Raw genomic sequence first — 19,212 nt, forward strand, 5'->3', positions numbered from 1 at the left:
TGGTGTTATATTCTGTAAAGAGAAGTAAATTAGGGGGAGGGGCTAGAGAGTGATAGAGAGGTGCTGCTGGGATAGGCTGGTCGGGGAAGACATCTCTGAGGAAGGGACATTTGAGGAGGAACCAGAGGTAATTGAAGGAGAGAGCATAGGACTATCTGGGCACATCTGGGAAAGAGCGCTCCAGGCAGAGGGAAAAGCAAGTGCAAAGGCCCTGGGGTACCCAAGTGTGGGTGTTTTTGAGGAACAGCAGTGGGGGAGGGGGGTCTTGTGGGGGCAAAAGAGGGAGCAAGGGGGAAAGTGCTGGCGATGAGAGCAGAGTGGTCACCAGGTGCCAGGCCCCCTGGGCTTGGGGCCACAGCGGTCTTCTGGGCTGTTTTCCAGGTGTGATGGGCAGCCATGGAGGTTTTGAACAGAAGCACAGTTTGATCTGCCTTAATTTGTAAAGGGTCCCTCTGGCTTTGGGTGGAGAATAAACTAGAGGAGCCAGAGTGGAAGCAGGAAAACCAGGTAGAGGACTCAACGGCAGGCCAGGCTGGAGACCTGGAATGTCCTTGCGGGCCAGGCCTCCAGTGTCTTATACTCACTTCTGCTCACATCCCATTGGCCAAAGTTGGGCAAGGGCCATGTGTGGATGCCCGAGGTACCTGGGTGTCCTCTTCCAAATGGGGCATGATAGGTAGTCAGACTCGAGGGGCTCTCTGAAAGCAGGGTGGACAGGACCTACAGTCATTTAGGGTAACTGTGTTGAAGAGAAACAAGTGGGTATATTAAGAGTGAGGGCTAAGGGCTCCCCCCACACACACCAGGAATGCAGACACATTAACCTCCCTGGGCCTCAGTTTCCTCATTTATAACGGGGGTTAGTTCTGGCTCCCTTGGGGGCTGTAATGAGGATGAAATCTGACACCGTCCCTACTGGGGCCGCACGGTCGGTGCCACAGTGGGCATTATTTTCATCATCAGCTTTCCAGAAAGTTTCCAAACATCTGAGGCGAGAGAAGCACGGAATGCTTGTGAGATGCAGCCGGGTGGCGGCCAGGGCCGGCGCCAGCCACTGCCTGGATTGTTCACGTGGTGAAATTCCGCCTCGCCTGAGGGTGGACGGCCTTGGCCTGCAGTCCCTCTGCTCCTTCGACCCCGCCTTGGACCCGGTTATCCCACCACTCAAGAGGCAAAGCTGGTGGACAGGGGCCTCAGGACCCTGTGTCATCGCTAAACCAGCATCCCTTCTGCTGGGTAAGTGTCCTCGCTGTGACTTATTTTCATCAGCACCTCCGGCGGCAGCCTCTGTTCACCATGTCTGTGGAAGGTCACCCCCAGACCCCAGCATCTGTATCTCCTGGGTCCGAGAGTTTCTTTCTCCTTCTGAGAGGTCAGAGCCCCGGTGAAGTCTGACACCCACACAGAAACCCACCACCAGGTGTGGGCCCTTCTCACCTGCATTAGACCCTGCTCCCTGGGCTGTCTGCTCCCATACTGGTCTCCTGGACCCTGGGGCTGCCTCGCTTGCCCACACCTAGGCCCACAGCAAAGGGAAGAGGTTTCTGAGTGATCGCTGGCCACAGGCTGAGCCCCTCCAGCCTCAGGCCCCCTTCCATCCTCCTGGCCACTTCGCCAGGGGATTGTCACCATCTGTCAGGATCTGGGGTTCCCAGGGGAGCTGGGGTCCCCGTGCAGGCCTGCCCGGCTCCAGCTTTTCCAGCTCCTCCAGCTCTAGGCAGCTTCCACCCTGGGAGGGGCTCCCAGGCTGAGCCCTGGCCCCCAGCCCGCCTCCAGTGCTCGCAGGCTGCATGGCGCTGACTCGGGCTCCTGTTCCGGCGCCTGTGATCCTCCTTGAGCAGGCCCTGGCCTCCTTCCCAGCCTCCTCCCCCTCCAGCCCTTTGGACCCCACAATCGGGCCGCTCCCTCTCTGCACCATTCCCAGGAAGCCTGCCGCTCTCTCTCAAGCCCAGGATAACATAAAGCCCTTCCACCGGCCTGTGTCCCCATCTCCACCCTGTGCATCTCTCACTGCTGGGCATCTCCCCAAACTGGAGAGACAGGTAGATACAGAGAATCGCAACTTACCAGAGCAAAAATGCACAGCAGCAAACCAGTGCCAGGGCAGGAAAACCTGAACTGTGATTAATGAATTGCTGAAGGCTCAGTGTGGGCAAGTCTGAGAGTTAATATCTCTCAGCACCCAGGCATATCCGTCCCCCTTTTGTGAGTTTTACCTCCAGGGGCTCCACCAGATTCTCACAGGGACTGTCAGAAAAGTCCCCTTATGCTTCCAGCAGGGGAGGGGAAAAGGAGCCATTCTGAACTATATCAGAGCATTCTGCTCTTCTTCACGAGGCCTGTCCTTGGGAGAAAATATTTCACTGAGTACATGGAGAGATATTCCATGTTCTTAGACAGGAAGACTCAATATTGTCAAGATATCAGTTTCCCAACTTGATCTATTCAACACAATACAAGTCAAAAGCCCAGCAAGTTATTTTGCGGATACTGACAAACTGATTTTAAAGTTTATATGGAGACACAAAAGACCCAGAATGGCCAACGGAACATTGAAGGAGAACAAAGTAGGGTCTGATGTTACGCTGCTTCAAGACTTTACTATAAAGTACGGTAATCGAGACAGTGTGGTATTGGCAAAAGAATAGTAGCAGATCCGTGGAACAGAAGAGAGTTCAGAAATGGACCCACATATAGTCAACTGATCCTTAACAAAGGAGCAAAGGCAATATAATGGAGCAAAGATAGTCTTCATCAAATGGCACTGGAACAATAGACACCCACATGCAAAAAAGGGGAAAAAAAAAAGAAGCTAGACATAGATCCTACACCCTTCATAAAAGTTAACTCGAAAGGGATCAAAGGCCTAAATGTAAAATGCAAAACTATAAAACTCTTAAAATTTTTAACATAGGATAACATAGGAGAAAAATCTAGATGACCTTGGGTATGGTGATGACTTTTTAGATAAAACACTAAATGCGTGATTCATGAAAGTAATAATTTATAATCTGGACTTCATTACAAGTTAATGCTCTGCAAAAGATGATGTCAAGAGAATGAGAAAAAAAGCCACAGACTGGGAGAAAATATTTGCAAAAGACACACCTGATAAAGATCTATTACCCAAAATATATAAAGAACTCTTAAAACTCAATAATAACACAAACAAATCTGATTTAAAAATGGGCCAAGGACCCAAACAGACACCTCACCAAAGAAGATATACAAATGACAAAGAAGGATATGAGAAGACATTCTACATCATATATCATTGAGGAAATGCAAATTAAACAATGAGATACCACTACAAACCTATTAGAATATCCAATCCAAAACACTAACAACATTAAATATTGGCGAGAATGTGGAGCAACAGGACCTCTCATTCACTGCTGGTGGGAATGCAAGACGGAACAGCCACTTTAGGAAGCCATTTTGTCAATTTCTTACGAAACTAAACATACTTTCCCCATACAATCCAGAAATCACGCTTCTTGGTATTTACCCAAATGAATTCAACACTTACGTCCATACAAAAAACCGTACATGGATGGTTATAGCAGCTTTATTCATAATTGTCAAAACTTGGATACAATTAAGATGTCCTTCAGTAGGTGAATGGATAAATAAACTGAGGTACAGCCAGACCATGGAATATTATTCAGAATCAAAAACAAATGAGCTTTCAAGCCATGAAAAGACACGGAGGAATTTTAAATACATATTACTAAGTGAAAGAAGCCAACCTGAAAAATTATACACTGTACGAGTCCAACGATATGACACTCTGGAAAGGGAAACCTTCAATCTGTAAAATATACAGTATCTACAATACAGCAAAGGGAATAAAGCAAGATGTGCCTGTACAGAGACAGTAAAAAGATCCGTGGTTGCTACGGTGAGGATGAGAGGAATGAACAGGCAGAGCATAGAGAATGTTTAGGGCAGTAAAGATATTTTGTAAGATACTATAGTGGTGGGTACAAGTCATCACACGTGTGTCAAAATGTATAGAAAGTACAACACAAGGAGTGAACCTTACTATAAACTGTGGGCGTTGGGTGATAATGATGTGTCAAGGTGGGTTCATCGGTTATAGCAAAGGTACTGCTCTGGTGCAGGATGTTAACAGTGGGAGAGTGGAGAAGGGGGTATATGGGAATTCTGTGCTTTCCACTCAATTTTGCTGAGAACCTAAAACTGCTCTAAAGTTTATTAATTAAAAACATTTTTTGAATGAGTGAATGACAGGATTGCTCCTTCCTCGTGTTCCCACAGTCATTGCTTGAACTACTACTTTTCTACTCATATCATTCTATTCCAGGTTCAAGTTTTACACGCCTCCTTGCGTTATAAGCCATGAGTGTAAAGGTTCTCCACCCTCTGCTGGAGGCTCTGCTGGATTACCAAGATGAAGCAAGAGTGCATATTCCCAATCCTCTTAAAGACAAATATGGACAAATTGGATCCCATCTCAGGATGACATCATAATGACAAAATCAAAGCCATTGATTAATGCAAGCGTTCGGAGAAGCCATCTAGACCCGCTGGTTTTCAAACTGTTTTTAGTATCAGAATCCATTTTTCAAATGAACTTACAGAGCCCCTAAAATGTAAAAGAGTTAACAGAATAAAAAAAGTGCTGTTCTAGTACAGATGGAGTCTGGATCCCTGAGGCACTTTTGCAAAGTCCAGGGCTCCTGGGGCCCCTTTGAGACCCACTGGTCCAGCTTCCCCCTATGTTTTGCACACAGCATGCTGGGCTCCCAAACAAGGAAAAGCCTTAAAAGCACCCACAAAGGTCCACAGCCTGGCTTCTGTCTGCCTCTGTAGCTCCTGCCCTTATGCTGTCCAAAGTACATCCTGGGTTCCAACAGCATCAGACCCGCATTTCTGCAAATGTTTCATATCTCAGGCTTCAGTGCCTTTGCTCCACCTTCAAGATGAAGCTCTGGCATCACCTCCTCCAGGAAGACTTCCTGTATACCACCATCGACCCATCCACTTGAGGTAGGTCAAGCACAAGCCAGCACCCCCAGGAATGTGTAGCACCTGAATCTAACAGCCTAGGTGGGTGAGAACCAAAGCTTCATCTGCAAACCAGCAGAGTGGTGTTAGGAGGGCCTGGGGAACTGCACCTAATGACCTGATTTCAGAAGAAAACAAAAGCCAGCAATGGATCTTAAACCAACAGATATTCAAGTGACCTCCAGCTGTGATTAAAAGCCATAAACAAAGAAAAAGCAGATCAGGGAAATGTTTCTGTGCCTAAGATCCCTCCGTAAGCCTCAGATTTCGTGTTCCTTGCCCTGGAATAAGACCCTTAGGATCTGGCCCCTGGGACCTCCGAAGATCCCTCTCCTCTCTACACTCTCCCAGGACCCTGCATGAGCAGGGAACTGACCTCACGAATTGTCATCATCCTCTATTTCTGTATCTCCCACCTCCCCCTCGAGGGCAGGGGCTGGTCTAACTCTCTCTGGCCCTCCCTTAACCCCAGTGTCCAGCAAGGGTCTGGCACAGAACCGGTCTGCAGATGTTTGCAGAATGGGGTACCACCCCGGGCTAGGCGGTAACACCCGGCTTTCCGCGTTGCCGCAGCGCCCTCTGCTGGGCACATCCCGCTGACGCGGGCACTCACCGGAGTGGGGGCGTTCACCGCTGAGAGGTTGTACCCATAGAGGAAGGAGGAGCCGAAGGCGCCCACGAGAGAGGCCACGACCAGCGAGCAGGACCAGTCCTGGGAAAGGAGAGCAAAGCACGTCAGACCTGGCACTCGGGCGCACAGCCAGGGGCCCGCAGGACGCAGCTGGACCGTCCTCTGCTGGGGAGGATTTCCAGATCAAGGATGCAGGTTCCTCAGAGCCAGCCGGCAGGAGGGGCTCCCAGCCAGGTCCGGTCCATGCGGGGTGTGGCCAGCCCAGGGAGCTCAGTTTGCCTCTGTCCACACCATTGCCCTCCTTGTCCGGCTGCAAGAGGATCTGTGAAACTCAGACCTACTGTCCTTCACAGGTGCTGTTAGCAGCTACAACACTGTTACTTCAGCTGAATTCGGCCAGTCTCTGACTCACATAGGAGCAAAAAGCAAAGGCAGACTCAGCTGCCAGCAGCCGCAGCAGCTGGTTCTTATTAAGCGCTATGGACCAGGCATCTGTTCTAAGCACTTTCCGGGTATTCTCCCATAGAATCCTTGGATCAGTACTGTTTTATCTTGATTTTACAGGTGAGAAAACAGAGGCATGGGGCAGTCCCTGCTGCTGTCTGGGTTGGGGACCAGAGCCCAGATGGTCTGGCTCCAGCCCCCATGCAGCCACCCACCGTACCACACTGCCTCTACCCCCCGCCTCTTCCCCCCTGACGCTGCTGGCGGCCACACAGACGCGCACACACCCACGCACACTCTGTTCCAGGCTGGAGCTGTCCATCTACAGGCCAGTGTGAGCACCTCGGGACAAGGACCTGCAGACAGATACAGGGCTTGACCCGGAGAGCCAAGCATCTGCCTCCATGTAATCCTGCCCTATGGACCCATCCATGGACAGCCACAGGCATGACAGGACCAGGAGTAGAAACATCTGGGCCCCTTGGCAAAGGCTGGACAGAAGGCAGGGGCTGGAGGCAGGAGGGGCTGCCATTCTAAGCTGGCCAGGAAAGTGTGGGCCACTTGTCAGGGGGACCCAGGTGCTCCTGGAAGGCACTCTCTCCATGATTTATTATCATGTGTTGTGTGTGTGTGTGTGGTGATTGGGGGTGCAGGGGGAGAGCCGTGGGTTCTAGGTGCCAAGCCCTGACAAGCTCCTGCGATACAACAGGTAAACGTGACAGATGAGGTTCAAGGTTTAGGGATCTGAAGGGATCAAACACCGTTTGAAAGGGAAAGCCAGACCTCGATAGCCGACTTCCTGCTCTGCCTGCCTAGACAGCCTCCTATAGCACAGGCTCCAGTGCTTGATGGCTCCACCACTCAGCTGTGGGGTCTGTCCAGGGTCTTGACCTTTCTGAGCCTCAGCTTACCCAGCTGTAAAATGGGATCTAAATTGTAGCACCGGCTGCATAGGCTGTTGTGGATGTGTTGCTGGCTGAGGACGTTGAGGGGCTTGTGCACGTAGCCAGTGTTCAGAAAGGCTGTTCACTCACTTTGTTCTCTCTCTCTACTCCCTCTGACCCAGCCGTGCAGAATGGCCGTTGCCCAAGCTATGTGCCAAGGTCTCTCTTGCCCTGGCCCATATAGCCATGCCCTGCTGAAACCTTCCTTTCTGGAGACTTTCATATCTAAGACCCACTGAAAGCCACCCTGAAAGTTCCACCTCCTCATTTTTACTTCTCTACCTTTGATTCGACGTTGTCTGACCCCCAGGTCTGCCTCTTATGACTGCATAACCTCAGACCAGTTACATAGCTGCTCTCTGATGCGGTGTTCTCGTCTGTGAAATGGCGATGATAATACAGCCACCTCATAGGGTATTCTGCCGAAGAAAGGAGTTAGAGCGGGTAAGGTCCTCACCTGTCCAGGGGTAGGTGCCCCTGGGTGTCAGCAGCAGAGGCTGGACAGTGGGCGTGGGTCTTACTTTTTGAGGGCAGGGGTCTTGCTTCCAGGCATCAAGCCTGCTACAGAGGAGGTGCTTGGTGAATGCTGGTGATTGGATTGAGGCCAGAGGGAGGGTTCATAGGCCACAGAGAGGGATGTTGGCAAGTGTGGAGCCAGAATATTTTTCTGCAGTAAGAAGAGCTTGAACTGAACGGGATTCATTGATGGAACAGAATCACATTTTGGACAAAAGGCCCATTCTCCAATGCCTTTCATCTTTCAACTCATCTTCTGGGTCTCAGCTCAGATGTTATTCCTGCTGACTCCCGGGCTGTGCTCGTCCCCTGGGCTTCCCTCACTCCCAGCCCTCGTCATTATTCCCTTGTCTGCACCCATCAGAGGGCAGAGAAGAGCAGGTGGGAGCCATCTGCCCCGAGCCCCCCACCCCTGTGTGGCCCACCTGTGCCCACCACCTGCCCCAAGCTGGGGACACCACCCAGCACGTGAGAGCAGTTCGCTGCCTTGGCCTCATTGCACGAGCACGGCCGCGCTGCCAGAAGGTACTGTGGGTCCCAGGAAGCTGCGACTTACGAGTTGGAGCACCACGGCCAAGGTCACAGGGACTAAGAGGCCAGGACACAAGGCCAGAGGCCTTTCAAGCAGTCAGAGTGCCTCTGTGGCCCAGACAGTGGCCAGTTTCTGTGTTTACCTTTCTTCTCCTCCCACGCGTCCCGCTCGTCAGATGGGCACACTCGGGAGGCACCAGGCGGCCCGGGTCACGGGCAACGGGAGCTGAGCGCGCTTCCTCAGAGTCCATGTCCTGTTTCCCGACAACCCACCTGCCGGCCCTCCCTGAAGCTGGCTCGGCCCCCAGTGCCTTCCAGCCCGGGCTCTGCTGCGGCATCTCCCTAAATGAGGAGGCAGAGTCCACGGAGGGAGGGTGGGCGGGAGCGTTGAACAGGAAATGTGGCAATTGTATTTTACTGAACAGGAAATGGGCAGTGAATGTTTTTCCCCTTTCCAAATCATCACAGCGTCTGGAGAGCCCTGAAAGGGAAACTTGTCTTCCCAGGAATCACCACCCTGAGTTTGGATTCTTTCTTTGGCATGTTTTTATAGTCCCTCTTAAGGCCAGCATGCTGGGAGGGGAGCAACTGGCATGAGCCCAGGGCAAGTTTCCCTAAGGACTGGGACAAATGGAAAGGTCACTGACCACAGGAGAAAGCTGGTGCGGTTCCAACCCTGACTCCACTGCTTTTTAGCTGTGTGTCCTTAGGCAAGTCGCTTTGCCTCTCTGAGCTACCACGTTTACAAGTGCGAAATGGGTGATTGATCCCGCCCTGATTATCCTGCAGAGTTATTCTGAGGCTGGAATACAAAACACACAACCCCGAGCAGCGTGTTGGAGATGGACCCAGGCTGCCCTGCAGCTCTAGAACAAGGCGAGGCTGTGGGTTTGGAAGAAAAAGAATTTGCCACTGGTCATTACTCTGCCCTGCTCATTCAGCCAGGCTGGCTCAGTGAAAGCATTAAGGAGGCAAGACCCTCATGCACACCAGGACGTCATGGGAATTAACTCACTGCGTGGCCGAATTGCCCAGATGTCAGAGAAGCGCCTTAAATCATGTGTAGGACAGGTTGCCTTGACTGTTTGCTCCCAGAGGCAGAGAACAGGTGCAGAGGCCGGCAGAATGATGGCGTGCTTGGGGTACGCAGAACCACTAGAAGGCCAGGGCGGCCTCAAGCCCACACACAAAAAAAGACCAAAAGCCGGCAACCTGGGTTTAATGGAAAGCGCATGTTGAAATAAAAGCTGTGGATCATGGCAGAAGCACTGGGAGCGTGGATTGTCAAATGCTCATGAAAACATCCAGCCCGGAATGCACAACAGTGGGAAGGGATCTGCTCAACGGGGAACTGAAACTTGCAAAAGAAAAAGCCAACCCTGAATAATTAGGCTATTTACTGAGTGCATGAATCAGTCAGCGCAATACTCATTCTGCATATCAATCATGCAGGGTTGCGGCTTGGAGAATTGGCTGTTTCTGGAAACAGTTTTTGGCCAGTTGGCCAGCTCCCTTCACAGAGCTGGGTCCAGAGCAGGACTCTAACATGGAAGTTCTCGATTATGACATCACGTGCGATGGCTGAGGATTCCTGGGGAAACACAGAGGAGGCACTGAGCCAACCAGGGGGGCTGATCTTGGAAGACTTCCTGGAAGAGGTGATTGGAGAGCAGACTCTTACAGGATGAGTAAGCTGGGGGAATATGCAGACAGAGAAGGGTGCGGGGTGGGAGGGCACTGAGCCAGGCCTGCAGACATGGATGCCCTGGGACGTGGGGAGAAGCAAAATAATTGAGCTAATTGGGGCCTAAAGCGTGGGAGGGGCAGCATGGCTGCATTGCTGTGCAGTGAGGAATCCCCTGTGCCATCCTGTGAGGTGTCTTATTCATCATCTCATTTCCTCCTCCACCCCCTCCTTGACTCAGGCCCTTCCATGTATCCACCCTGGTCTCCTCATCTGTAGCAAGGGGTCTCCCTGATCTTGCTAAAACTCACAGTGGATCAGGTGATCTGCCCCCTTCATTTAAAATTGTTCCATGTTCCTCATGGGGGCCGAAAACTCAAAAGACCCCAGGACCCAGGTGGTCCACACAAATGTGCAGCTACAACTGGGAGGGTCCTTGGTGTCTGGGGAGTACCTGAGCTGCAAAGGCATCCTAGTCCAAAAGGACTAAAGGCTCTGCCACCCAGAGGGGAGTACCTGAGCTGCAAAGGCAGCCTAGTCCAAAAGCACTAAAGGCTCTGCCACCCAGAGGGGGTGCAGACTGGCCAGGGGTGGAGGGTGGGGACAAACTGCCCGCAGCTGCCCTGGCCCTGCCCTGCACCAGGGGCTCTCCCAGTCAGAGGAGGGAGAGAAACTTGCAGGACATCACTTTCCCTTTTTGCCCTGCAGCCGGGAGGCAGTGCTTGGCATGAAGACCTCCTCTTACTGGTGGAGCTGGCTGTCTGTGAGTTCTCCCCCCAACCTGCCCACAAGCCGGCCCAGAGGTGAGCAGCGAAGTCCCACTTCACTGAGATCAGAGCCCAGGTGTCCTGACTCAAGTTCCAGGGTGGCCTTGGCTATTTAAGAAGCCTGGCCTTCGGGTGAACCACGCTTTCCTCCTTCAGGCAGGTGGGGGATCTCAGATTCCCAGCGGGCGTCCCCAGAGCATCCCAGGGTGAGAAAACAAACAGCTCCACTCTTTGGAAAGCCTTGGTGAGGGTGATGGGAGCTGTCCCCTCACTTTACAGCTCAGAGGGTTAAAACCCAGACAGTAGCGCCTGACAGACAGCCTGGGTTTGGGTCTCGGCTAAGCCACTTACAACCTGTGAGCTCTTGGGCAAGTGTGACTAGGCTTCCCTGTGACACAGTGTCCTCATCTGTAAAATGGGTGTGATAATGGTGCCACCACGCCTTACACTTAAGATCTGATGAGTTTGTACACAGAACACACTAAACCACAGAACCTAAAACAGCGCCCGGCATATATCAATTGCACAGTGAATATTCATTATTATTCTTCAAACCCCCTGTCCCCAGAAAATGAACCATTTCTTGACCCAAATGCTCTCATCCTTTGCTAAACAAACGCCACGGTAAGTACTCCACGTAGGAAGATTCGCCCCCCACCCCCGGGATATAAGTGTCCACAGCTGTAAAGAAGAGGTCTGGGGCCAACTTGATGTTGCTGGACCACTGCTAAGGCTGTTTCCTGGGCTTGGGTTCCTGCCTCCAATCACGTAATGAGCATGACTGGGTACAGCTTTGTGAACCAGATGGCAGCTAACCGGCTTCCCAGTTACCCATCTCATGGCACACGTCTACACTGCTCTGCCCTTGGCCAAGTGTGTTCACACACGTGATATCCCCAACCCTCCAACCCTCCCAGCAGGCCCAGGAGGAGCCGCTAGCCTGACGTTACAGAAAAGAATGGAAGTTCAGGGCTTCCCTGGTGGCGCAGTGGTTGAGAGTCCACCTGCCGATGCAGGGGACACGGGTTCATGCCCCGGTCCGGGAAGATCCCACATGCCGCGGAGCGGCTGGGCCCGTGAGCCATGGCCGCTGAGCCTGCGCGTCCGGAGCCTGTGCTCCGCAACGGGAGAGGCCACAACAGTGAGAGGCCCGCGTACCGCAAAAAAAAAAAAAAAAGAATGGAAGTTCAGGGAGAGCCTGGATTCATCCGTCTCCAAATCCAGTGCCAGCCCCCCATACACACAGTCTGTGGCAACGCTTTCAGCAGATCCTAAGAAAATAAACTCTGTCAAGGATGTGGTCATATACAAATGAACCTATCTATGAAACAGAACAGACAGAAATAGACTCATGGGCATAGAGAACAGACTGGTGGTTGCCAAGGGGGAGGGGGTTGGGGGAGGGATGCAGTGGGAGGTTGGGGTCAGCAGATGGAAGCTATTATATAGAGAATGGATAGACAACAAGGTCCTACTGCATAGCACAGGGAACTATATTCTGTATCCTATGATAAACCATCATGGAAAAGAATATGAAAAAAAGAATGTATATATATATATAACTGAATGCTGTACAGCAGAGATTAACACAACATTGTAAATCAACTATACTTCAATTTTTAAAAAGTTAATTTAAAAAAAAGGATGTGGTCATAAACCAGCATTCCTGGGTGTGCTGGGCCTGTCCTGACACTCACTCACTCCTCCCTGCACACACCCATTTACTGGTGCCCGTAACTTTGCTCATCCTTCAGTGCTCAGCGCCTTTGCCACCTCCCCCCAGAAGCCTCCCTGGGTGTCTCTATGCCGCCCCTGTGTTCCATGTGCTGCTAACAGCTGTGCTGGCTGCGACCTTTCTCCCAAGTGTTATCCTCATGTGTGTCTTCCCCTCTGGATAGGAGCTCAGCGAGGGCAGGGACTGTGTCTGTTAAGTGGTAAACTGTGCCCCCCAACATTCATATATTGAAGTCCTAACTTCACTACCTCAGAATGTGATGATTTGGAGACGGGGCTTTTAAAGAGGACATTAAGGTAAAATGAGGTCATATGGGTGGGCCCTAATCCAACCTGACTGGTGTCCGAGAAGAGATTAGGACAAAGACAAGCACAGCAGGACAACCATGTAAGGACAAAGGGAGAAGATGGCCACCTACAAGCCAAGGAGAGAGGCCTCAGAAGAAACCAAGCTGCCCACACCTTGATCTTGGACTTCCAGACTCCAGACTGTGAGGAAATATATTTCTGTTGTTTAAGCCACCCAGTCTGTTGAGCTTTGTCATGGCAACCCCAAAAAACTCACATGGTAGATAGCCTCATCCACCAGAGGGCAGACAGCAGAAGCAAGAAGAACTACAATCCTGCAGCCTGTGGAACAAAAACCACATTCACAGAAAGATAGACAAGATGAAAAGGCAGAGAGCTATGTACCAGATGAAGGAACAAGATAAAACCCCAGAAAAAAAAACTAAATGAGTTGGAGATATGCAACCTTCCAGAAAAAGAATTCAGAATAATGATAGTGAAGATGATCCAGGACCTCAGAAAAAAATGGAGGCAAAGATTAAGAAGATGCAAGAAGTGTTCAACAAAGACCTAGAAGAATGAAAGAACAAACGCCTAGAAGAATTAAAGAACAAACAAACAGAGATGAACAATACAATAACTGAAATGAAAAATACACTAGAAGGAATCAATAGCAGAATAACTGAGGCAGAAGAATGGATAAGTGACCTGGAAGACAGAATGGTGGAATTCACTGCTGCAGAACAGAATAAAGAAAAAAGAATGAAAAGAAATGAAGACAGCCTAAGAGAACTCTGGGACAACATTAAATGCAACAACATTCACATTATAGGGGTCCCAGAAGGAGAAGAGACAGAGAAAGGACGCAAGAAAATATTTAAAAAGATTAGAGTCAAAAACTTCCCTAACATGTGAAGGGAAATAGACACCCAAGTCCAGGAAGGGCAGAGAGTCCCAGGTAGGATAAACCCAAGGAGAAACATGCCAAGACACATAGTAATCAAATTGACAAAAATTAAAGACAAAGAAAAATTATTGAAAGCAACAAGGGAAAAACAACAAATAACATACAAGGGAACTCCCATAAGGTTAAGAGCTGACTTCTCAGCAGAAACTCTACAAGCCAGAAGGGAGTGGCATGTTATATTTAAAGTGATGAAAGGGAAGAACCTACAACCAAGGTTACTCTACCCAGTAAGGATCTCATTCAGATTCAACAGAGAAATCAAAAGCTTTACAGACAAGCAAAAACTAAGACTTCAGCACCACCAAACCAGCTCTACAACAAATGCTAAAGGAACTTCTCTAAGTGGGAAACACAAGAAAAGGACCTACAAAAACAAACCCATAACAGTTAAGAAAATGGTAATAGGAACATACATATCGATAATTACCTTAAACATGAATGGATTAAATGCTCCAACCAAAAGACACAGGCTCACTGAATGGATACTAAAACAAGACCCATGTATATGCTGTCTACAAAAGACCCACTTCAGACCTAGGGACATACAGACTGAAAGTGAGGGGATGGAAAACGATATTCCATGCATATGAAAATCAAAAGAAAGCTGGAGTAGCAATACTCATATCAGATAAAATTGACTTTAAAATAAAGAATGTGGCAAGAGACAAGCAAGGACACTACATAATGATCAAGGGATCAATCCAAGAAGAAGATATAACAATTATAAATATATGTGCACCCAACATAAGAGCACCTCAATACATAAGGCAACTGCTAACAGCTATAAAAGAGGAAATCGACAGTAACACAATAATAGTGGGGGACTTTAACACCTCACTTACACCAATGGACAGATCATCCAGACAGAAAATTAATAAGGAAACACAAGCTTTAAATGACATAATAGACCAGGTAGATTTAATTGATATTTATAGGACAGTTCATCCAAAAACAGCAGATTACCCTTTCTCTCAAGTGCACATGGAACATTCTCCATGATAGATCACATCTTGGGTCAACAAACAAGACTCAGTAAATTTAAGATAATTGAAACCATATCAAGCATCTTATCTGACCACAATGCTATGAGATTAGAAATCAATTACAGGGAAAAAAACATAAAAAACACAAACACATGGAGGCTAAACAATACGTTACTAAATAACCAAGAGATCACTGAGGAAATCAGAGGAAATCAAAAAATACCTACAGACAAATGACAACGAAAACACGACGATCCAAAACCTATGGGATGCAGCAAAAGCAGTTCTAAGAGGGAAGTTTATAGCAATACAAGCCTACCTCAAGAAACAAGAAAAATCTCAAATAAACAATCTAACCTTACACGTAAAGGAACTAGAGAAAGAAGAACAAACAAAATCCAAAGTTAGTAGAAGGAAAGAAATTATAAAGATCAGAGCAGAAATAAATGAAATAGAAACAAAGAAAACAATAGCAAAGATCAATAAAACAAAAAGCTGGTTCTTTGAGAAGATAAACAAATTGATAAACCATTAGCCAGACTCCTTAAGAAAAAGAGGGAGGGCTTCCTTGGTGGCGCAGTGGTTGAGAGTCCACCTGCCGATGCAGGGGACACAGGTTCGTGCCCCGGTCCGGGAAGATCCCACATGCCGCGGAGCGGCTGGGCCCATGAGCCATGGCTGCTGAGCCTGCACGTCCGGAGCCTGTTCTCCACAACAGGAGAGGCCAAAATGGTGAGAGACCCGCATACCGCAAAAAAAAAAAAAAAAAAAAAAAAGAGGGAGAGGACTCAAATCAATAAAATTAGAAATGAAAAAGGAGAAGTTACAACAGACACCACAGAAATACAAAGCATCCTAAGAGACTACTACTACAAGCAACTCTATGCCAATAAAATGGACAACCTGGACGAAATGGACAAATTCTTAGAAACGTATAACCTTCCAAGACTGAACCAGGAAGAAATAGAAAATATGAACAAACCAATCACAAGTAATGAAATTGAAACTGTGATTAAAAATCTTCCAACAAACAAAAGTCCAGGACCAGATGGCTTCACAGCCGAATTCTATCAAACATTTAGAGAAGAACTAACACCCATCCTTCTCAAACTCTTCCAAAAAATTGCAGAGGAAGGAACACTCCCAAACTCATTCTATGAGGCCACCATCACCCTGATACCAAAACCAGGCAGAGATACTACAAGAAAAGAAAATTACAGACTAATATCACTGATAAATATAGATGCAAAAGTCCTCAACAAAATACTAGCAAACAGAATCCAACAACACATTAAAAGGATCATACACCATGACCAAGTGAGATTTATCCCAGTGATGCAAGAATTCTTCAATATATGCAAATCAATCAATGTGATATACCATATTAATAAATTGAAGAATAAAAACCATGTGATCATCTCAGTAGATGCAGAGAAAGCTTTTGACAAAATTCAACACTGATTTATGATAAAAACTCTCCAGAAAGTGGGCATAGAGAGAAACTACCTCAACATAATAAAGGCCATATACGACAAATCCACAGCAAACATCATTCTCAATGGTGAAAAACTGAAAGCATTTCCTCTAAGATCAGGAACAAGACAAGGATGTCCACTCTCACCACTATTATAGTTTTAGAAGTCCTAGCCATGGCAATCAGAGAAGAAAAAGAAGTAAAAGGAATACAAATTGGAAAAGAAGAAATAAAATTGTCAGTGTTTGCAGATGACATGATACTATACATAGAGAATCCTAAAGATGCTACCAGAAAACTACTAGAGGTAATCAATGAATATGGTAAAGCTGCAGGAAACAAAATTAATGCACAGAAATCTCTGGCATTCCTATACACTAAAGATGAAAAATCCGAAAGAGAAATTAAGGAAACACTCCCATTTACCACTGCAACAAAAAGAATAATATACCTAGGAATAAACCTATCTAGGGAGACAAAAGATCTGTATGCAGAAAACTATAGACACTGATGAAAGAAATTAAAGACGATACAAACAGATGGAGAGATATACCATGTTCTTGGATGAGAAGAATCAATATTGTGAAAATGACTATACTACCCAAAGCAATCTACAGATTCAATGCAATCCCTATCAAACTACCACTGGTATTTTTCACAGAACTAGAACAAAAAATTTCACAATTTGTATGGAAACACAAAAGACCCCAAATAGGCAAAGCAGTCTTGAATGAAGAAAACAGAGCTGGAGGAATCAGGCTCCCCAACTTCAGACTATACTACAAAGCTACAACAATCAAGACAATATGGTACTGGCACAAAAAGAGAAATATAGATCAATGGAACAGTGCAGAAAGCCCAGAGATAAGCCCACGCACCTATGGTCAACTAATCTATGACAAAGGAGGCAAGGATATACAATGGAGAAAACACAGCATCTTCAAAAAGTGGTGCTGGGAAAACTGGACAGCTACATGTAAAAGAGTGAAATTAGAACACTCCCCAACACCATACACAAAAATAAACTCAAAATGGATTAGAGCCCTAAATGTAAGACCGGACAGTATAAAACTCTTAGATAAAAACATAGGAAGAATACTCTTTGACATAAATCACAGCAAGATCTTTTTTGATCTGCCTCCTAGAGTAATGGAAATAAAAACAAAAATAAACAAATGGGACCTAATGAAACTTAAAAGCTTTTGCAAAGCAAAGGAAACTACAAACAAGACGAAAAGATAACCCTCAGAATGGGAGAAAATATTTGCAAATGAAGCAACGGACAAAGGATTAATCTCCAAAATGTATAAACAGCTCTTGCAGCTCAATGTTAAAGAAACAAACAACCCAATCAAAAAATGGGCAGAAGACCTAAATAGACATTTTCCAAAGAAGACATACAGATGGCCAAGAAGCACATGAAAAGCTGCCCAACATCACTAATTATTAGAGAAATGCAAATCAAAACTACAATGAGGTATCACCTCACACCAGTTAGAATGGGCATCATCAGAAAATCTACAAATAACAAATGCTGGAGAGGGTGTGGAGAAAAGGGAACCCTCTTGCACTGTTGGTGGCAATGTAAATTGATACAGGACTATGGAGAACAGTATGGAGGTTCCTTAAAAAACTAAAAATAGAACTACCATATGACCCAGTAATCCCACTACTGGACATATACCCTGAGAAAACCATAATTCGAAAAGAGTCATGTACCACAATGTTCATTGCAGCTCTATTTACAATAGCTAGGTCATGGAGGCAATCTAAATGACCATCGACAGACTAATGGATAAAGAAGATGTGGTACATATATACAATGGAATATTACTCAGCCATAAAAAGGAACAAAATTGGGTCATTTGTAGAGACGTGGATGGATGTAGAGACTGTCATACAGAGTGAAGTAAGTCAGAAAGAGCAAAAGAAATATCTTATATTAATGCATATATGTGGAACCTAGAAAAATGGTACAGATGAACTGGTTTTCAGGGCAGAAATAGAGACACAGATGTAGAGAACAAACATATGGACACCAAGGGGGGAAGTGGCGGGAGGTGGTGGTGGTGGTGGGATGAATTGGGAGAGTGGGATTGACATGTATACACTAATATGTATATAATGGATAACTAATAAGAACCTGCTGTATAAAAAATAAAATTCAAAAAACAATTCTTGATTTAAGTCGAATAAAAACGCCAATTTTCACTGAAGAATAAAATAAATCGTTTTGTTAGGTTTGTGAAATTTACCTCGCAAATAAAAGAAACCAGTCTAGCTACTACTCTTGGCATGATTAGCAATTAAATTATGAATTTATTTGGGATCAAGAATAAAGAGAATATAGGCTGAGGTTTTTAGTACAAATAAAAATTTTGTCCTTGTAAAAAAAAAAAAAAATTCACATGGTGTCCTAAGCCTTCTTTGAATTCCCAGGGCCTTCGTCCCGCCAGGCTCAGGGAAGGGGCCCAGTAGATACTTCTGGAACTGAACTCAAACTCTCCCCTGGGTGAAGTCCTGAGACTATTAAGTTGGCTTGGATAACATGAAAACTTCCTACCAAAGAGAGAGTAGGAAAAAAGGGGAATTTTCTACTGAATATCATTTGAGCAGAATGTTCGCAATGACTTCACCCCTTCCTTCCTCACACCCAATGCCTAGACAGTGGAGCCTTGGCTCAACCTAATATGAGCACCAAGAAAAAGATACTGTGTCCACTTGGAGGGAATCTCTGTCTGCTTAGCCTGGGTCTTCAGGGTCCCTGGGGCCCCTGAGACAGGTGGTCTGGCCCCCCTGGACCTCTAGTTCACACCTATGTGATAGGGATGGGGATGTTTAGCTGCCATTTCACACTCCCCAGGGAATTTGGTCAATACACTTGTATTGATCTTTGTCCTGCTAAATACAGGTTTATTACAAAAATATGGACACATCTTCTTCTGAGTCCTTGTTGCCTCCACACCCATCACGGGACACGAGGCACAGATGGGCCAGTGTTCCAGATCAGCTGCACCTTAAACTAGCTACGTAGCCTTGGACACGTGGCTTCAGCCTTTTTTGAGCCTCAGTTTCTCGCCTGTAAAATGGGGCTAGTGAGGCCTCTACTACAGTGTAGCCAGGAGAATGGAACGAGAGACCTATGTGAGGTCTGGCACAGGGCAGGCACTGTTTGGCTGCTGGTTTTGAATCTGGTTTAAAGAGAGGATCCAAGGAGT

General features: G+C 47.1%; 1 protein-coding gene across 1 annotated transcript in view; it reads right to left on the reverse strand.

Annotated features, from left to right (window-relative positions):
- SLC2A9 (solute carrier family 2 member 9) overlaps positions 1–19,212 on the reverse strand; it is a 210,231-nt gene that overhangs the window by 178,626 nt on the left and 12,393 nt on the right. The window contains 1 exon segment of the mRNA XM_089911655.1: positions 5,645–5,743. Within this exon segment, the coding sequence (XP_089767781.1) occupies positions 5,645–5,743 (99 nt within the window).

The sequence above is a fragment of the Delphinapterus leucas genome, chromosome 5 (assembly GCF_059928025.1).
Source record: "Delphinapterus leucas isolate spDelLeu-1000000601 "Yukka" chromosome 5, BTC_Dleu_Yukka2, whole genome shotgun sequence".
Taxonomy (NCBI): Eukaryota; Metazoa; Chordata; class Mammalia; order Artiodactyla; family Monodontidae; genus Delphinapterus; species Delphinapterus leucas.